The sequence below is a fragment of the Myotis yumanensis genome, unplaced genomic scaffold (genome assembly GCF_028538775.1).
Source record: "Myotis yumanensis isolate MYYU_CA2020_CCGP unplaced genomic scaffold, mMyoYum1.0.hap1 SCAF_10, whole genome shotgun sequence".
In the NCBI taxonomy this organism is placed as follows: Eukaryota; Metazoa; Chordata; class Mammalia; order Chiroptera; family Vespertilionidae; genus Myotis; species Myotis yumanensis.
Genome location: NW_027223761.1, coordinates 81,482,533 through 81,500,181, shown reverse-complemented (window position 1 = coordinate 81,500,181; position 17,649 = coordinate 81,482,533). Strand labels below are relative to the sequence as shown.

General features: G+C 61.3%; 1 protein-coding gene across 2 annotated transcripts; it reads right to left on the bottom strand.

The window, feature by feature from the left end:
• Nucleotides 1-819: 819 nt before the first annotated feature.
• On the bottom strand, nucleotides 820-14,355 carry SIDT2 (SID1 transmembrane family member 2). 2 transcript variants are annotated; one of them, XM_070426107.1, is made up of 27 exons: nucleotides 14,027-14,355; nucleotides 12,662-12,783; nucleotides 12,217-12,381; nucleotides 12,084-12,129; nucleotides 11,630-11,731; nucleotides 11,449-11,532; nucleotides 10,654-10,753; nucleotides 10,413-10,478; nucleotides 9,487-9,580; nucleotides 9,135-9,187; nucleotides 8,420-8,491; nucleotides 8,202-8,273; nucleotides 7,976-8,038; nucleotides 7,142-7,260; nucleotides 6,805-6,878; nucleotides 6,657-6,723; nucleotides 6,113-6,186; nucleotides 5,885-6,008; nucleotides 5,635-5,752; nucleotides 5,129-5,265; nucleotides 4,604-4,712; nucleotides 4,342-4,418; nucleotides 4,153-4,199; nucleotides 3,832-3,937; nucleotides 3,248-3,358; nucleotides 2,169-2,282; nucleotides 820-2,091 (listed from the first exon to the last, which is right to left on the bottom strand). In XM_070426107.1, the coding sequence occupies exons 1-27, from the start codon at nucleotides 14,207-14,209 to the stop codon at nucleotides 2,029-2,031; spliced, it is 2,562 nt and encodes an 853-aa protein (XP_070282208.1). In that variant the 5' UTR covers nucleotides 14,210-14,355; the 3' UTR covers nucleotides 820-2,028. The 2 variants fall into 2 exon arrangements, with proteins under 2 accessions (XP_070282208.1, XP_070282209.1); XM_070426108.1 differs by lacking the exon at nucleotides 7,976-8,038.
• Nucleotides 14,356-17,649: the final 3,294 nt, after the last annotated feature.

Sequence of the window (17,649 nt, the reverse complement as noted above, 5' to 3'; positions counted from 1 at the left end):
CCCCGGGAAGGAAAGCCACGCAGATCTCGCTTGCCCCTGGCTTCAGGGGTCTCAGGGAGGATAAAAGGAGGGAAAGGAGAGACTTGGGAGGAGTCTCGGCAGCCTGCTGAGGTACACGGCCCCACCCCCTCCATCACCCTTGGGCGCCTGCTGGAAGGGCCGAAGTCTGCACTCTACACTCTGCGGGCACACCCACCACCAGCAGAAGGCGGCCCATCAGCCCTCCCCTCCCCACCAGAGGAAACTGCTCCAATCGTGCCCCCAGGATCCCGGTGGTGCAGAGCAATAGTACCTCCCAGTGGTGTCTGTGGGAAGAGCAGGGGATCTGCTTGTGTCCTGAATTCATGTCCCTCTGTGTGCTGAAATCTAACTCAACCTTCCAGGCCATTTCAAAACCCTTCCTCTAGGAGCAAGCCTGCCCTCACGCCCCCACTTACCCACTAGCCATCAGTCTGTTCCCTGAGCACCACCCCAGCCTTGACCACAGGCCAGGAAGCACTGCCTGCAGCCCTGGGGCTGTGGGGGGCCAGGCGGGCACAGGTTGCTGTGGTTTGCCAGGAAGGGTGGGCATCTCAGGTGAGACAGTGTGGCAAAGGCTTATTCACTCCCCTATGCTCTACCCTATGCTTCTGGCATGAAGCAGGCCCCTCGCCAACATTTACTGAGTTCACACCACTTCTGCAAGGAGAGGAAGGACAGGAGTCAAGGAACTGGTCCCCCTGGTTCCCCCTGGCCCGGGACCAGCACTGGAGAACAATGGCCATGCTCCATCCCTCTCACATCTACAACCAGAAAGGGGGGCAATCAGGGTCCAAGAACTGCGTCTGTTGTTTCTTTAATCGAATGCAGACTCATTCATAGAAAACAAGTGCAACCACAGCTGGAGACAGACAGTAAACGGAGCTCTGAAAAGACCCGACCCACCTCCTCTCCCAGCCCAGGGCGGCTGCACAAACACATTCCCATCTCAAGGCAGGGCCTGGCCCAACTCCCCAGCCCTGGCATCTGGAACGGACCAGGGAGGGCAAAGGGGGCCCAGGACCAGAGCAGCCAGGGTACCCAGAGCTGGGTTCATTCAGTGTAAACTCCAAGGTGTCACATGCACGTGTGTGACCAACACAGGCCTTGGCTGACGACTGGACGGAAACGAGCTAGCCCTGGGCCCAGAGCAAGACTGGAGCGGGGGCAGAGGGAAAGGTCATGGCCCTCCTCGAGCCCCTTCTACGATAGGCACTGGGCTCCTGCGACGGCGCAGGAGGCAGGTGGGCCGGGCTCTTCGTACCCTCCCTCCATGGCCCCCGACTTCTTGGGCAATGTCAATGGCACTAATGCCCCCAGCTGGGGCTTGGCAGGGCTGAGGGCCTGGCCAGAAAAAGGATGAGGGTGAGTTGCTTTTTCTTTCCAAACCTGGTGCTCGCATCAGTCTGGGGCTGATGGAACAGGAAGTGGCCTCGGAATCCAGGCCTCAGGTCAAAGGCAGTTCTCACGCATGAGCTGACCCTCACTGCCACAGAGACGCAGGGCCCTTGGCAGGTCTTAGCACCATAAGCCTGGCACCAGCTGGCCAGTCCCCCAAATCCTACGCCCCTTCTATCTGGCCGACTAGAGTGGGCAGTGATGGCAGCGAGGTACAACCCCAAAGAGCCGCGGGGCCCTGGTACAGGCCAGAGAATCAGGCCCAGACTGAGGCGCCGGGCACTGGGCTCCCGGCGGAGGAGAAGGGCAGGACAGGTGGGATCTGAGGCAGGAGATGGGCGGGGCAGCACTCCCCCTTTTCCTGCAGAGGGACAAACGGAGAGCCAAGGACAGGGGCCTTGGAAGGTGCCAACACTGATAAGAAAGCAGCAATTTGGCCAACATTTGGAGTTCCAGGGGAGTGGGCCTCCTCCCCGGCAGGGGCAGCTGCAAGGCTCAAGGCCGGCCTGTGACTGTCCGGGGCCAAGCCTGGCCGGGCCGTGGGATCCCACAGCCGCTGCACTGGGCAGGGAGGCAGAGGAGCGCGGCCCGGAGTGAAGCGCGGTGGCTCGGCTAGAAGACGTAGATCTTGTCCCGCTGCACAGTGTCCAGGTCATCGTCCAGTGTCAGCAACACCTGCGGGGGCAGCTGAGTCAGGCACAGCACAGGGAGCCTGCACCCACCTCCCTCCCGGCGTCCAGAGGCTCCTGTACCAGGAACGACCCGAACATGGCGATGGAGGAGAGGAAGTGCCAGATGTCATGGTCATCAAAGAAGTCGAGGAGGATGCAGTCCCGATTGTGCTCCCTCGACTCGGCCGGCGTTTTCTGGGCAGGAACAGGGAGAGCTGCCTGCTGATGCGGCCCTGGGGGGACAGCGCTTTCTCCCCGCCTCACCCCTCGCCCTCATCTCCTACATCTAAGACCCGGCGCCCCTTACAGCTGCCTCCCTGCTTTGCCTCTCCTCGCCACTCCACTCGACCTCCCCCCTCAGATTCTCCTCCCTTGGTCTAGGAGCAGAGGGTGAAGAGCTGGAGGCGCTGGGCCTAACTCAGTCCGTGTGGGACCCGTCGCCCTCATCAGCCTCCAGGGCCCTCCAGGCTCCTTTTCTTTCCAAAGCCCAGCTGTCAGGTGACATAGCCCTGTCCGCGGGCAGCGACAGTGGCTGCGCACCCAGGTCTGTAACTTCTTTTCCCACACACACCAGCTGGGCCTCCGGGTGCCTGGGCTCAGGCCACAGGGAGGACCGAGGCCTTGCCCCGCCCCGAGAGCCAGTCCTCACCTGGCTCTCGCACCTCCCACCTAGTTCTGCCTCTGCACCACCACCCCGGTCACGGGTCACGGCGTCTCGGACACAGGGCCTTCCGCATCACCAGGGTCCTCAAGGCCAAGAGCAAGACCTGCCTCTTGCAGGCAGTTTTCCTGGACCCTCGCTCCCGGGGCCTGCCCTCTGCCCTTCCGTGCCTGCCCTGCCATCCTGCCAGGAGCTGCAGCCCCTCCTCAACTAGACGATTAGCGCCTCGAAGGCAGAGCCCAAACCAGACTCGACTCAGTTACAGGACTGAAGCCTGCCCCACGGCAGGTGCCCTGGAGGTAGAAGACAACCGCTCCCCGGACAGGTCCCTGGGCCCCTGGCCTCAGCTGCCCCACAGGCCCAGGGGACACCACGCAGGTTCACTGGCAGGAGGACTGAACACGAAAGCTGCCGGGAAGTGAAGTGCTGCTGCGGGCCGGCCGGCCACTCTGGATGAGCCTGTGGGTGACTCCCCGCCCCCAGCAGGGGGCCCGCTCACCTGCCAGGTGCTGAGTCCCTGGAAGAAGAAGAAGAGCGCGAAGCCCCAGACCACGGAGGTGCAGACGATGCAGAGCAGAGGGATGAGCTTGATCCTCTCCCCGCTCCGGAGCTGGGGGGGGGTGGGGGGGTGGGGAGAGCAGCTTGAGGGCCACTCCTCACCCCTCTCCTGGCTGCCCAGATGCGCCCCGTCCATTACACAGCTCAGCCTGCCCCACACGAGCAGCGGGGTCCTCACCGCCGATGGCCACCCTGCTGGGCCTCCCTGTGCCCAGGACCCTGTGCTGGCAGCGCCCTGGCCAGGCGGCCCTCTGTGCGGGAGCTCCTCTCATACTGGACGGCGCAGACTCAGTGGGCCCCGCCTCCTCACCCCTCTGCACTGAAGTGCTAGTTCCCTGGGCCTCTTAGAACATGCCGGTGCTCTCCAAGTAGCCCTTAGGACCAGGCTGGTTCCCGGGGGACACTTGCAAGGGCGTGAGCCACGCCCCCCGCAAACCTCGCTGGCACAGACAGGTGGGCAGGAAGACGGTCTCAGCCATCTCCCCCTGGAGGCTGAGCAGGGGCAGCGCAGGCTCAGCTCCTCACCTTCATGATGATGTAGAAGGCAAAGTAGAGAAGCAGGTTGCAGATGCCGATGGCCAACAGGTAGGAGGCAAAATCATTGGGGCGCATGATGAGTCCATAGGCAGCCCTGGCCAGAGGGAGGGAGCTGGTGAGGCAGGGGCGGCCGGGCCAGGAGGGCCTGCTCTCAATCCTACTCCGAGTCTCACGCTAACCGGGGGCTGGCTCAGCGGCTACAGAGGACTCTAGAACCCCAGTGCCCACACCTCTCGTCAGCCCCCATTTCTCACACCCAAAGGTCTCAGTGCCCACCCGCCAGCTGCCGCAGACAGTGGCCAGACTCACAGCGACCAGTTGATGATGTTGCCCATGACCAGCAGCACCATGCGGTCCTAGAGGGAAGCAGAGACGGGCTGAGAGGGGAGAAGGCCCAGGTCGGTCCCCGCCCCCTGGGCCTCGGCTTTGCCCCCGCCTCCCCCGCTCCTGGAGGGAAGAGAGTAGATGGAGGAAGGGGGCTGGGGAGCAGGCAGGTACCACGTAGAGGGGCCCGCTGCACTGCCGGATGCAGTCCGTGTAGAGCACGTGGAGGATGCGGCGGCAGATCCCCGAGTCTGCAAGAGAGAAGCTTCTTTCTCAGGCCCGGCTGCGCCCGCTGAGGGGACCAGGGCCTTTGAGGCCACCGCTGTGCGAGGCCTCATCGAATTCCTCACCCGGGGAGTCCTCCAGGCCCAGTGAGAGGGCAGACCCAGGCCACAGCCCCTCACCCTGGAGGCCCCATCCCCGCCCCTGCCCTCACCCAGCTTCCAGCGGCCCATGTAATAGAGCTGTATGCTGAGGAGCAGGGTGGCGACGATGTGGATGACTGAGAAGACGATCCAGAACGCCGTGTTCCCTTTGCCGAAGACCTGCCGGTGTCAAGGGTAAAGCTGAGGGGCACGAAGGAAGCTGCTCCCCAGCCGAGCCTCCCGCTGGAGGAGTTGGGGGAGACGGGAGGTGCAGGGCCCCCTGTGGGTCAGGGAAGGAGCAATGCTCTGCTGCAGGAGGTAGAGATGATGGAGAGGGTGGAGAGGGAGGAGAGAGGGGATGGAGAGGATGGAGAGGGAGGAGAGGGAGGAGAGAGAGGGGGTGGAAAGGGAGGAGGGAGGGGGTGGAGAGGGAGGAGAGGGAGGGGGTGGAGAGGATGGAGAGGGAGGAGGGAGGGGGAAGAGGGAGGAGAGAGGGGATGGAGAGGATAGAGAGGGAGGAGGGGGGGGTGGAGAATGGAGAGAGAGGAGAGGGGGCACGTGTGCGCGTGCAGGCACATAGCTGGTTCAGGCCTCACCACGCCCAGCACCGAGAAGAAGATGACCACGGCCAGGCATGCGTAGGCGCTGTAGGCGCTGGCGTTGATGTCCGGGTGCCGCTTCTGGTAGAGCTTGAGCATGCAGAGCCCGGCGATCATGTACATGAATGACGTGTCTGCAGTGAGGAAGCCCCCATGAGCTGTAGCACCACTACCGAGCCTCCACAAGGACCCCCGGCCCCCACAACCAGAGTGCGAGAGCGCCCACCCCGCCCCAGGCCACAGAGCCAGCTGGTGGCGGGCTGGAGCTGGCCCTCTGGTTCCTTCGCTGTCCCCCCCACACCTCTGCCCCCAACTGGCTGTCACCCACAGTCTGACTTCCCGTCAGGGACCACATTGCAATGATATCCGTGTTCTGAAGGAAGGTCACAAACCAAGGAAGGGGCGCCACACTGTTCCCCTGCAGCTGCTGCGCCCGGGGACCCTGGGCGACGGGGACGGTGGCGACACGGGCAGGTCCCCGCTCTGGGTTCAGCCCCACTCACCAAACTGGAAGTTGGTATAGTTGGGGCAGACGTGGTAGCAGGCGCTCAGCAGGCCCTCCATCATGAGGGCTGTGCCCATGGCGTAGAACAGGCCAAAGTGTTTGGGGATTCCACACTCCTGGGGGGCGGGGGGGAGGAGAGAGGAGGTGAGGCAGGAAGGGACCTGCAAGAGGGAGCTCCTGAGAGGAGCAGGCTGTGGGCAGCGGGGAGTAGGGAGGGCGGGCGGGGCAGCCAGGCCGCAGGCTCCCACCAGGGCGTAGAGGTCGTTGCGCAGCAGGGCCCGGTTGTGGTTGATCTCCCGCTGCAGGATGATGAGCAGGAAGAGCAGCCCCAGCAGGATGTACCCCAGGTTGCTGAGGATGTTGTTGAAAGCGCTAGGAGGGGCACACAGGACACAGGCCTCAGCCTCTCCCCGTCCAGGCAGGCACACGGAGCCTGCCCCTTCCCGGCCACCACTGGCCTCCCAAGAAGGTCCTACCTGAGGTTGCCCAGTGGGTGGGCGCAGAGGAAGTTGTAGTAGCAGATGTCCTGATTCCCTGTGACATTCACCACCTGCAGGAGGGGGAGGAGGGGCTGCTATGGCACCAAGCTCAGCCCCATGCCCTGGGGAGGAAGAGCCAGGCGCCAGCAGGGGCCACCCCACCCCACCCCACCCCACCACGGACAGGAAGTGCCCCCAAGGCCAGCAGGTGTGTGCACAGGTACCCCAGGCAGTCCTCTTTGTGACAGTCACTGTCGACCCTCTCGGGGGTGGCTGACCCCCTGGGTGTGACGGTGACTAAGTTCTGACTGAAGTACAGGGAAAAGGGAAGGGACTTGCATCCCACCAATCCTTGCAAAACCTGGGGGGAAGCCATCACTGGGACTGTGCTGTCCCCATTTTTCAGATGAATAAACTGATGCTCAGGGAGGTTAAGTGACTGGCTCAAGGTCAGCCAGCTGGTGAAAGCCGGGGTTTGAACCCAGTCCCGGCGACCTCAGCCCTATGCTTGCTCCCGCCCGGGGAGCCAGCCCCTCCTCACCGTCTGGTAGGTGATCACCAGCTGCACCACCGGGAGCGCATAGAAGACAGCGATGGTGGCGATGTTCCTGAGAGAGACGGCGGTGAGGCGGAAGGGCCCAAGGCCACCCCACCCCACGTAAAGGGAAGCCATTCAGCCCTCCACTCACCAGAAGTAGATCTGGTACTTCTTGCGCAGAACACGCTTGTCCTTGCGTGCCAGGTCGGCCACACAGAGGTATTGCTGGGGAGAAGCTGGAGTGAGCCCCTCCCCGCACCAGGGAAGAGAGCACAAGAAGGGCTGACACCGATGGGCAGGGTTCTGGGCCGCCTGCTCCTGCTGGCCCAGCAGCCCAGAAGAGCTGGCTGAGCCAGAATCTGTCTCGCCCCAGGGGGAGACCTCCTGGGCTGCACAGGAACTCTCCCTGCCTCAGGAGCCCTGAGCAGGACCACCCGGGCGCCAGACCTTGGTGTGAATGACAGACCTGGAGCGAATGCCTGACTGACCTTGGTGCGAATGACGTTCTTGTCGGATTCGATGTCAGTCAGCGTGTCATAGTCCTCCTCCTCCACGGAGCTCATGGAGTCCAGCCGTGGCCGCGTGCCCACAGGGTCCAGGGGGCGGTCTGGGGAGAGCAGGCAGGAGGGGTTCCCAGTGGGCACAGAGCTCAGGGTCCATCCCCACCCACCTGGGCAATTGTCACAATTTCTAGGCAGAGGGAAGAGGCAAACTGGGCTCAGAGCGGAGGTCGTGGTGGGCTCAGGCCCTGGGGGAGGTACCAAGTACTCCTAAGTCCTTGGGGGAACCAGCGTGGGCTCTGCAGAGGCCACTACCTAGGCATGCGCCAGCCTGCCCCTCGCTGAGCGGAGGCTCCCAGGCCAGGACGCTGAGCAGCCCCAGCCCCAGCCCCAAGCAGCAGGACTAAATCTGGCAGAAGTCATGCTGATTAGAAGGCGCCCAGCCGAGTGGGTTCTGAGGAGGCACTGGGTGAAGACCAGTGGGCCCGAGGGTCCGAGGCGGCTTCAGCCTGTCCTGTGCCCCCGCAGCTCCCTCCCGTGGTCCCTGCTTGACCAAGGCCCCGAGGCCAGGACATGCGCCCCTGCCCAAGGCCCTAGCCAAGGCCAGGGAGCCAGGTGCTGGCAAACGTGACAGCAAACAGGACATCTGGCCGGGGGAGGGGTGCCAGCCCACCAGGCCTGCTCATCTCAGAACACACAGAGCTGGCAAGCATGGGCATTAGAGGGGGCCATGCGCAAAGCTGCTTCCTCGCCCCAGCCAGGGCCAGGGCGCCGCCCGGCAGAGCTGATTGGCAGAGCAGCTCCTCCCCTCCCCACATCTACCCATGGCAATGCACAGCTGCCGCATCTGGCCAAAGGGAAGGCGCCGCTTGAACTGGTCGTGCCCTTCAAAGGAAAGGAGAGTTACCAGGGAAGGGGAGCCCAGGAGGAATGGCCGAGGAGGGAGATGGGGGGAGACAGCAGGCCCTTCCCGGCCCCAGCGTCTGGCAGAGAGGCGACCGCCCACCGACAGGTGTCCAGGTGTCACCGCACCGCCTGGCCCACTCACCCTGGTAAGTGTAGGAGAGGTCCGCGGTGTCCATGCTGTCAACCAGACCCTCGGTGGACCCGGAACAATTCTCTGCAGAACAGTAACTGGTGAGCACAGGCCTCAGGCAGGGCGGAGCCGGGCTCTGAGGAGGCTGGCCCCCACTTGCCCCATGGGGAGGCAGCCTCCTCGGGAGACGAGGCTGGGAGTGGCCAGCAGTTGCTGGCACTGATACATACCGAAGGAGCCATAGTTGTAACCATCATAGGGGGAGCTGCCAGGGAAGGGGTCAGCTAGGACCCGAGGGTGACCTGCAAGGAGACATCAAGGTCCCCTTAGCCCTGGGAGCAGAGAGGCCAAAAGCCATGGAGAAGAGACACAGAGGAGCCATGGCAGCAGCAAAGAACAAGCACCAGCCCCAGCAAGCACAGCTCACTCCCACCGCCTCCCACCTCGCCCTCCTCCCATGTGTGTCCCCAGTGGGAACCTCGCCACCCTTGTCCTCCATGAAGAGAGATACCAAGGAACAGATGTGCCTCAACTGCTAGCAGCGAGGAGGGACAGCATGCCTGCCAGGCCCCCAGCACCCTGTGCCCCTCTCCCACTCTGGGCTCCAGCCCCTCTGCTTACCAAGGAGAGAAGCTGAGAGGAAAGGTCCCAAACAGGAGGGAGGACAGAAAGAGAGGAATGGCAGAAAGGAAGAGAGAGTGAAAGGTTAATAATCCCCGAGATGTGAGCCCCCGTGTCTGCGGCAGACCCAGTGCAGCTGGCCCGAGAATGGTCAGGTGGCAGCCTTAGACGAGCGAGGCGGGGACGGCAGGCAGTGCTCCAGCCCCACGGCAGTGTCACTCCCAACCTGGATATCCGGAAGCCCGCAGACAGCGCCTCCAACCCCGAGGGAGCCACCCCCCAAAACACACAGCACTCTGCCCTCCCACCCAGGCCCTCCAGTACCGCTTTCTGGGCAGGCTCGGTCCACCGCCAGCAGCAGGGTCTTCTTCCTCTGCCTGCAGGGACAGAACCCAGAGGCAAACCTGAGGGGCAGGACAGGGTCCCTCCACCCTCCCCACCCCATGACCCTGTCCTTCATTCATGGTCCTATGGCTCTTCCTAGGCTGGAAAGCAAGGTGAGAGTCTCCCTGCTTGGAAAGGTCGAGAGCAGGGGCTGGTTTCCAGAGAGGCCCCTGGACCACAGACCTAACAGGGGCTGCTTTCTTCTACCCTGGGGGCTCAGACCGTGCCAGGCCATCTCCCCAAACCCCACCCCCTGTGCCCCAGAGCAGAGGACCCAGCAGTTGCTCCTTACCTCCAGTTCTCCCAGCAGGCCAGGAGGATGGTCAGCAGGTAGAAGGAGAGGAAGATGCCCAGGCAAAAGAGCATCCCAGCCACGTAGGCCTCAGCTGTTGGAAGGAAGCAGGACGCCGAGCACACCAATCACGGCGCCCAGGGCCCAGTGAACCTCTCACCACTTCTCCCCTCAAATGCTAAGGCCCAGCCAGTGTGCCCAACTGGCCGCTCCCCAACGCCGCCAAACCCTGCCTCGGTTCCTCCTGCGCTCCTGTTGCTCCCTCTGCAGGAACTCTCCCCTCTCCTTCTTCCTCAAAACTCCACCAGGACTTAACCTTCAGCACACAGCAGGGATCCTCTAGGACCCGGCCCTCCTGCCCCCACGGCCCTCGCAGCAGCGGCTCCTGTCCTCTAGACAGGCGCTCCCCAGGGACGCAGCTGGAGCACCTGGCACACAGATGTGCTCCACAAATATTTGCTGAATAAAGAATCCGCATAGGAGAGGCAGCGTCTTCCCTCCCACCCCACCTGATGCTTTTATCTCCCACTTTCTCATTACAAAGGGCCCGTTCCATCGCTAAGTAAATATTTACTGAGCATGACTAAGAGGCCGGTTCTTCCTACCAATTTTGCACTAAACTTCACAACTTAGTGAGATCACAGGGACAGATCCTATTACCCGTTACAGAGATAGGGAAACGGAGGCCCAACGAGATTGCCCTGCTGCTAAGTGGCACAGAGAAAACCAGACCCAGCTCGTTGCTCTTTAGTCATGGACTCGGCACCAAGTTTTACTGGGGCTCACCTCAGGCCTCCCATCACGAAGCCCACCAAGAACACGGCCCCTTCCCACCCGGTAGCCTGGCTGAGTAGGCCTCATCCCCCTTCCTACCCTAGGGCCGAGAGGCAGAGCCGCAGGCCAGTCAAACCTTCACCCACACTCACATGTGACTGCGCGAGACACCAGCACGGACAGAGTTTTCTGGCGGTGCCCTTGATCAACCGGTTCATCTGGAAGTAAAATGTCAAACTGGCAAACAAAGAGCTGCCTAAAGCTTAGCTAGAGCTGGTGGGACCAGCCCCGGGAGTCTGGGGCCGAACACCGGTATCCCACGGGCCGGCTCCTCTGCCTCCCAGGAAGGGGCCAAGTCCTCCCCCTCCAGCCAGGCCCGGGGCACAGAGCTACCTTCCACAAAAGGGTAGAAGGGCAGGGAGCCCCCGCAGGCCTGGTCTTCCGTCTTCACCACCACCACCACGTAGAAGCTGTTACTGGGGAAGTCTTTGCGCTGCAGGGTGATGACGATGACATCATCATCACCATCGTCATGGGATCATCAATGTCATCATCAGCACCATCCTTTTCTGAAATTCCTTCTTTGGGCCAGAAATTATGCTAACCTCTCTTTGTGTGTTATTTTACTCCATCCTCCCAAAGGTCCTAATGAGACAGTATCACCGTTATCGCTGCTGGGCAGGCTCGGAAGTTAGCTTAGGGTCATGCTGCCAGTAAGGGGTAGAGCCACGATTATCTGATCCCAAAGCCTGAGCCCAAAGCCGGGCGAGCAAATGCGTGTCCCCCTATCACGGAGCCCAGGGGTGCCCCATTAAAAGTTGGGCGTTGGCAGGGGAAGTGGAGGGCCACAATGCCTCTGGCAGCTACATGACTGAATGTCACAACACATGGCGTCCCTCCCTGCGCCGGCGTCGGTTCCGCCCTCGCCAAGTGCAAGCACAAAGCTTCAGCGAGGCCCTTTCCTCTCCTTGCTTTCCTCGCAGTGAATGAGTGGCCACGACAGCCAGAAGGGCATGCTGCTCTTTCCTGTCCCCAAAGGCAGCTGGGATTCTGCTTCGACCCCAAGTCTCAGGGACCAGTGGGCCGAGACTCAGTTTTGTGGGGAGGGGAGGAGGGGGCAAGGGGAAAGGAGCAGGGTCTGGAAAGCCAATCCCCAGCCACCTCTCGCCGGCCCATGTGCGTCCCTACCTGCACAGTGATGGCTGCCTTCTTGGTCATAGTCTGGTACATGCCGATGAAGGCCACATTGTTGTCCAGGTCATAGACAGGGCACTGCAGAGGGGGCAGCAGATGCAGGGACCTGGGCCGTGTCCCCTCTCGGCAGCAGCCCTACTACCACGGGGGGAGTGTACGAAGGCAGGCCACTTACCAGGACATCCTGGATAGAGATGACCGAGCAGGGGAAGGCCTTGTTCGAGGTCACCTTGACAATCACTGAGTCTACTCCCTCCGGAAACTCGTACTTGAAGTACTGAGGGTGGAGGGAGGGCACAGGGTGAGCCGTCTCAGAAGGATGCCCCTCTGCCCTCTAGAAGGGGATCGTGTGAGAGGCCTTGACTCTCAGCAGCCCCCTTTTGTGGACACCCTCCTGTTGACATCAGCTGGGCACTCTGGACAGGGCCCAAGGCCGGCGGGAGAGAGGGCACAGACCCCGTCTCCCACTTGCCGTGCTGCCTCCCGTTACCACCTTTGGGCCAGAGCCTCTGCTTCCAGACTCTCCAGGGCGAGTCCAGCCAACGTGGAACTCCCAGAAGACCACCAGCCACTCCCACCTTCCACTTCCCCATTTATTCTCTCAAGGGGCAGTCAACAGGGGACCCTACCTGAGGCTGCGCTGCTGTTGTATTGAAGCTAAAGAGCTCCCCGGTCCTGTAGGGCAGAGAAGAGCCCCCACGGTCACCCTCAGAGCTGAGGAAGGAGGCCAGTCCCACCATCCCCTCGCTCTCCCCTACAGACCTGAGCACGAAGTCGTCCATTCGGCTGACCTGGAGCTGGTACCTGGAGTTGACCGGCGACAGGGTGGACACATCCACGTAGAAGAACTGGACCTCAGACTCATTCTTGGTGGGGGGCTGACACAGCGTTCGCTCCACCTTCTGGTAGAGGTACTTGCGCTGAAACCTATGACCCAAAGCAGAGTCGGGACGTGACTACTGTCCCAGCTGGCACGTGACTGCAGAGGAACAAGGCCCCATTCCTCCACACTGGCTCTCTGCCACCCCTACCCCTGCCCCACCAGGCTGACATGCCTCATGCCATTGACCAGCCTCCTGGTCTGGGGACGGAGAAGAGAAGCAGAGGGGCTCCTGGGTGGTCAGAGGCCCCAGAGAAGGACGTGGGTGAGGCTCTAGGCAAGGCCTCACCTGGGCCTCCCCAGCCCCGATCCCCAGGTCCTACTCACAGCCCTCGCAGGATGAGGGGCACCTGGAAGGACACCACGGCCTCCTTCTGGCGGACCACGAACAGCAAGGGCGCCCCCTTCTGCTTGCCGAGGACGTTCACGGACACACGCACCCCTTCCGTCTGCAGGGAGACGGAGATGCCTCAGCGGAGGGAGGGGACCACCGCTGCCACCCGCACTCAGAGCCTCAGAGACTCTATCCCCATCCCGGTCAGGCTGGGCGCTCGCCACGCCCCTTCTTCTGCCAGGGCAGCCCCTCTGCAGGGGCTGATGCCGCCGCAGGAGGCTGTGGAAGAGGCGAGCTCCTGGGCGGCAGGTCCCAGCCGGGCACAGGACCTGAGCGACTGCAGGGCCTCACTTCCCACCAGGAAACGCACGGAGATCTTGGGCACCTCCGGTGCCTCATTCCTGTCCATGCCCATGGGATGCCACACGTGTGTGTACATGCGCGCACACGCACACACACGCGCGCGCACACACACGCACATGCGCACACACGGACACGGGGGAGCAAAAAATGCTTCTCCACTTTCTTCCTGGTGAGCCAGAAGCTCCCACTCCCCACGCATCAGCACCGGGGCAGCGGACACAGGGGCTGCTGAAAGCCAGGAAAGGAAACTGTCCCGGCTCAGCCCACGGGGCGGGGCTGGGGAGGTGCCTTCCCACCTCTGAGCCTCAACTTCCTCCATACAAAGCAGACACGCTCAGCGGGGCGACGCGGGGAAGGATGGAGACGGCGGGAGTTTAAGGGAAAGTAGGAGACGAAGTAAATCCCGTGGGTCTTGTCTGGACGCTGAAGCCCAAGCCCGAGGGCAGCCTTCCTCGGGGGGTCACCCAGCCCCCAGGCAGGTCCAAAGGCCTCCCCCCTGAAAACAACTCAGGGCCCCGGCTCCGCGCCCCTGCTCCCCAGGAACGAGGCAGGAGAAGTCCCCGCATGTCAGCTCTCCCTCCCTCCCCGCCCGTCCCGCCCTGCCCGGCCCCGGGGCAGGACGGAGCGAGGTCGGCCGCCGCGTCCCCACCGGGACAGCCCTCCCGCCTCCGCCCGCCGGAGCTGCCGGCTCACGCCCCCTGCCCTTCACCGGCCGCCGCCTCCCCGGGTCTCGGGCCCAGCCCTGGGCCAGCCCGCTCCTCCCTCGGCACCGACCCCGCGGGGCTGCCGGGTGCCGGTCGCGGGGCAGGGCGGCCGGCTCCGCTCAGACCGCATCCGGGGGCAGGAGGGCGGGCGGGGAGCGGGGGACGACACAACTTGAGACCCGTCCGGGGGGGCCTCCGAGAAGCCTCGGCGGCCGAGGAGGGCTGGTCGCCGGGCTCCCAGCTGCGGAGCGGGGCAGGGGGTGCGGGCCGGGGGGGAGGGGCGGCCCTCACCCGGTTGCGGGTCACCGTGTGGTTGAAGGTGTAGATGTTGACCAGCTCGCTGTTGACCTCGTCCACGTAGAGGTGCTCGAACTCGGCGTCCTTCTGCGACACGTTCTTGGGCCCCAGCAGCCCCAGGTGGCCGTGGACCGACGCCGCCAGGAGCGCCAGGAGGGGCAGGCGCAGGGCGAACATGGCCCCGGCAGGGCGGCGGCGGGCAGGACTCCTCGGGGACAGGTCGCGGCTCCGGCCGCAGCCTCCACCATCGCCCCAGGACCAGAACTTTAACCCCGGCCGAGATTAGGAAACGTCCCTCCCGGGCCGCCGCGGCGCTGCCTGGGCACCGGCGGGCGGGGCGGGAGGCGGGGAGGAGCCGGGCCGCGGGAGGCCGGGTCGCGCGGGGCTGAGCGCGGCTCGGAGACCCCGTGGCGCCCGCCGGGGGAGCGAGGGACGGCCGGTTGCTGGGAGTCCGGAGACGCCGGACGGAGGCGGGAGGGCGGAAGCCGGCGGCAGGCGGCCACGAAGGGAGGAGGCCGGGGCGGGGGCGGTAGTCACCCGACGCCACGCCGCCCGGCGAGTGGCCCGGAGTGCGGGCCCTTTAAGGGCAGGCGGGCCCCGCGGCGCCGCGCCCGGAACTGGGGACGGCGTGCGGCGCCGCGAAGCGGTAAACAGCCGGGCTGGCGGCCCGCCGGTGACGTCAGGGGAAACTGACACAGATTTAAAGGGCCAGGTTCCGGATTGCGCCTTAAAGGGGCCGAACAACTCCAGCTGGAGGTCTTCGGTGGATTCCTTTTCTGTTCCGGCCTCTTCTTACGCTACCCTGCCCTTCCCCGGAAGCTCACTTTGGATAGAAAGATCTCCAGGTGTTGGAGTCTTTTAACAATTCTCTTTGCTCAAACTTAGGGATGGGGTTCCCCACTCCCAAGACCGCTGCCATGACCACTAACGTCGTCCACCCCGGGCCATTTTTCCCTGCTGGAATCTTAGGAAGAACTCAGAGAATCAGGAAACAGGACGGTCGCCTTGACGGCGGAGGGGAATGGAGACAGACTGACTGCAGGAGGGGACGGTGCAACCTGCCCTCCCACGCAGCGGTCGCAGTTCCGGAGACGCCTTCATGCCCGCGGGGCTTTCTCTTCTCCACTGAGGCAGCTGCAAAGCTCGTGGCAAGATAGTGACTTTCGGTATAAACTTTTCTACAAAATATTTTGGCACTGTGTTTCAAGAAGCGTAAAGAGCTTTATATTCTTTGACCCAGGAATTCCATTTCTGGGATTCTATAGTAAGGAAATACAGATAAAATGTGTGGGCAGCTACCCTTATCATAGTGCTATTTATAATATAAAGCATAAAGGAAACACCTTAAGTGTCCGTAATGCGGGAGTGGTTAAATGCACTATTATCATGAAGCCATCAAAATGATGTGTAAGACTTTGACATGTAAGTAGATAATTCACAATATGATACTATATAAGTAGTATGGTTTCCAAATACATAGGCATGCATAGAAAATGCATAAAATTTAGCAATGATTATCTTTGAATAGCAAAGTACCCCTCCCAAAGAAAAATTAGAACAGTGACTGGCACATTGTAGGTGTCATTCAATATTTAGTGCAGAAATAGTGGTCATAAGGTAAAATAGTCCTCGTTGGAACAGTGCCCAGCTAGTAAGGTGGGGGCAAGGGTGAGGCTGTTGGAATCTTGAATGAGAGAACTCTGAGAAACCACTGGCCCAGGTGGCTTTAGCAGGGCGTCTGACAACTCCAGAGGTGGCCACAGTACATTTATTTTCCTTTAAACATATGAAATGGGAGAATTAGCACTGGCCCTACCCAGAAGCAAGCTGCAGGGGCTAAAGAAACTTAGAAAGTCAGACCTAAGAACCTGAGCAGACACCTGGGCCAACCCCTCATTTTACAGGAATGTAGGGTAAAGCCTGGAAAAGGACAGCTCATGAGTAGCTCCCTAGCGCCGTCTCCTGAGCCTTGGTCCAGCACCCTTCCCAGCACATCTAGGGACCTGAATTGGAGGGCCCTCAGAGTAAAGAGGCGTCATAAGGAGCCCTCCATGCAGCCTGCAGCCCAGTTTGGAGAGTCAGTGTAAGACTTCTATATCCCAACTGGACTCTACTCTCCTTCACTTGCCCCCCATCTCGCCAGTACACCTGGAACGCTCAGAAAGACGCACACCACTCAGCCTGATGTAACCTGTCTATCATGTGCCTGGAACTTTCCTGGGAGCTGTGAGAACAGAGTCTCTGCTATAGGATGGTTGGTGCCGTGACCACATTGAATAAGCCCAGGCTGGGGGTGGGGAACCTGGGGAGAAGCATTCCAAGTCTATCTCTTAGGCTTTTCTAACAAAATGTGCCTCTAGGCCTGTTTATACTGCAAACCCAGACACTACTTACAGTTATTGAATCAGTTTCTGGGGGTGGAGCCCATGCAACTGCATTTTTAGCAAGCACTCCGGAAGTTTGCTATGCACAGTGAATTCTGAGAACCACTGCTTTGGGGCCAAACAATTGTGAACTATCAATATTTTTGTTTGTCCCCTTTCTCCTGGCAGTATCTTGGGAGTTCATTCAAATAAATCCAGAAGGGATCCTTCCCTTTTGCAAAATCTCAACATCCTAACCTTTACCTTTGAATCCTCAGCACCATGAGTATTCAGATAGGAGGGCAGCAACCCAGGATTTTCTTCCTGTTCTCAAGTGGATAGACCTTTCTTCGGCCTGGCTGTCCCACCCCCCACGCAGGGAACAGCAAGCAACCCAGTTGTGAATAGGCCCTTTCTGAGGTCTGGCAGCCCTGAGTGGAGAGAAAGCCTTTTTGTTGCCTGTAGCATCAACATAAAAGGGCAGTGCTCCGCCTCAAAGGGAAGGCAAGGCCTCAGGAAGGTCCTTGGCCTTCTGTGCAGGTCCAAGCTACTGCCTTCTCCCACATTATGTAAAACGCCCAATGCCAGCCCTGGTGGAGGGGGCAGGGTGGGTCACAAGGCTCAGGCAACTTTCTTCTATTCCTTGTGGGCCGTCCTTCCCAGCCGGGGTAGAGAAAGGACCTAGGAAATGGGAGCATTCAGCAGGCAGCTGACAAGGTTCCCAGCTTTGCATGGGCCTGGCTCCATTCTAAGCCACAGGATTTCAAGGTTGGAGCAAGAGGACAGCAAGAAAAGCTTCCCCTGGGTCAGGTGTACAGTTAAGCGACCTGCAGGCGGCAGGAAGAGCAGGGGACAGTAAGCATCACAGTACACGGGTTAGCTGCATCCCATCAATCATTTAGGACCCTGGGGGTTAGGGAGTGGCTATGCTTGTGGGTGGGGGGGCAGAATCAAACCGCACTTTAAAAAATACCCTGGACACAGGCAGCCCTGGCAGCGAGAGGCCAGCACTCCCTCCCGTCCTGCAAGGTCACTTTTCCCAGGCTGCCCTTGTATCTTCCCTTCAAGAGCTGTGCACACTGGATGCATATAGATTGGGAATCAGCTGAAGAGACAGAGTAAACTCTTTCTGGGGATAAGGTCTCAAACATGTCACACAGCTTCATGGAATTATGGAAAAAGGACTTTATCAGAAAGGTGTGGGTTTAAAGCCCTGCATTGCACATCTTAGGCAAATCAAACTTTTTATTAAAA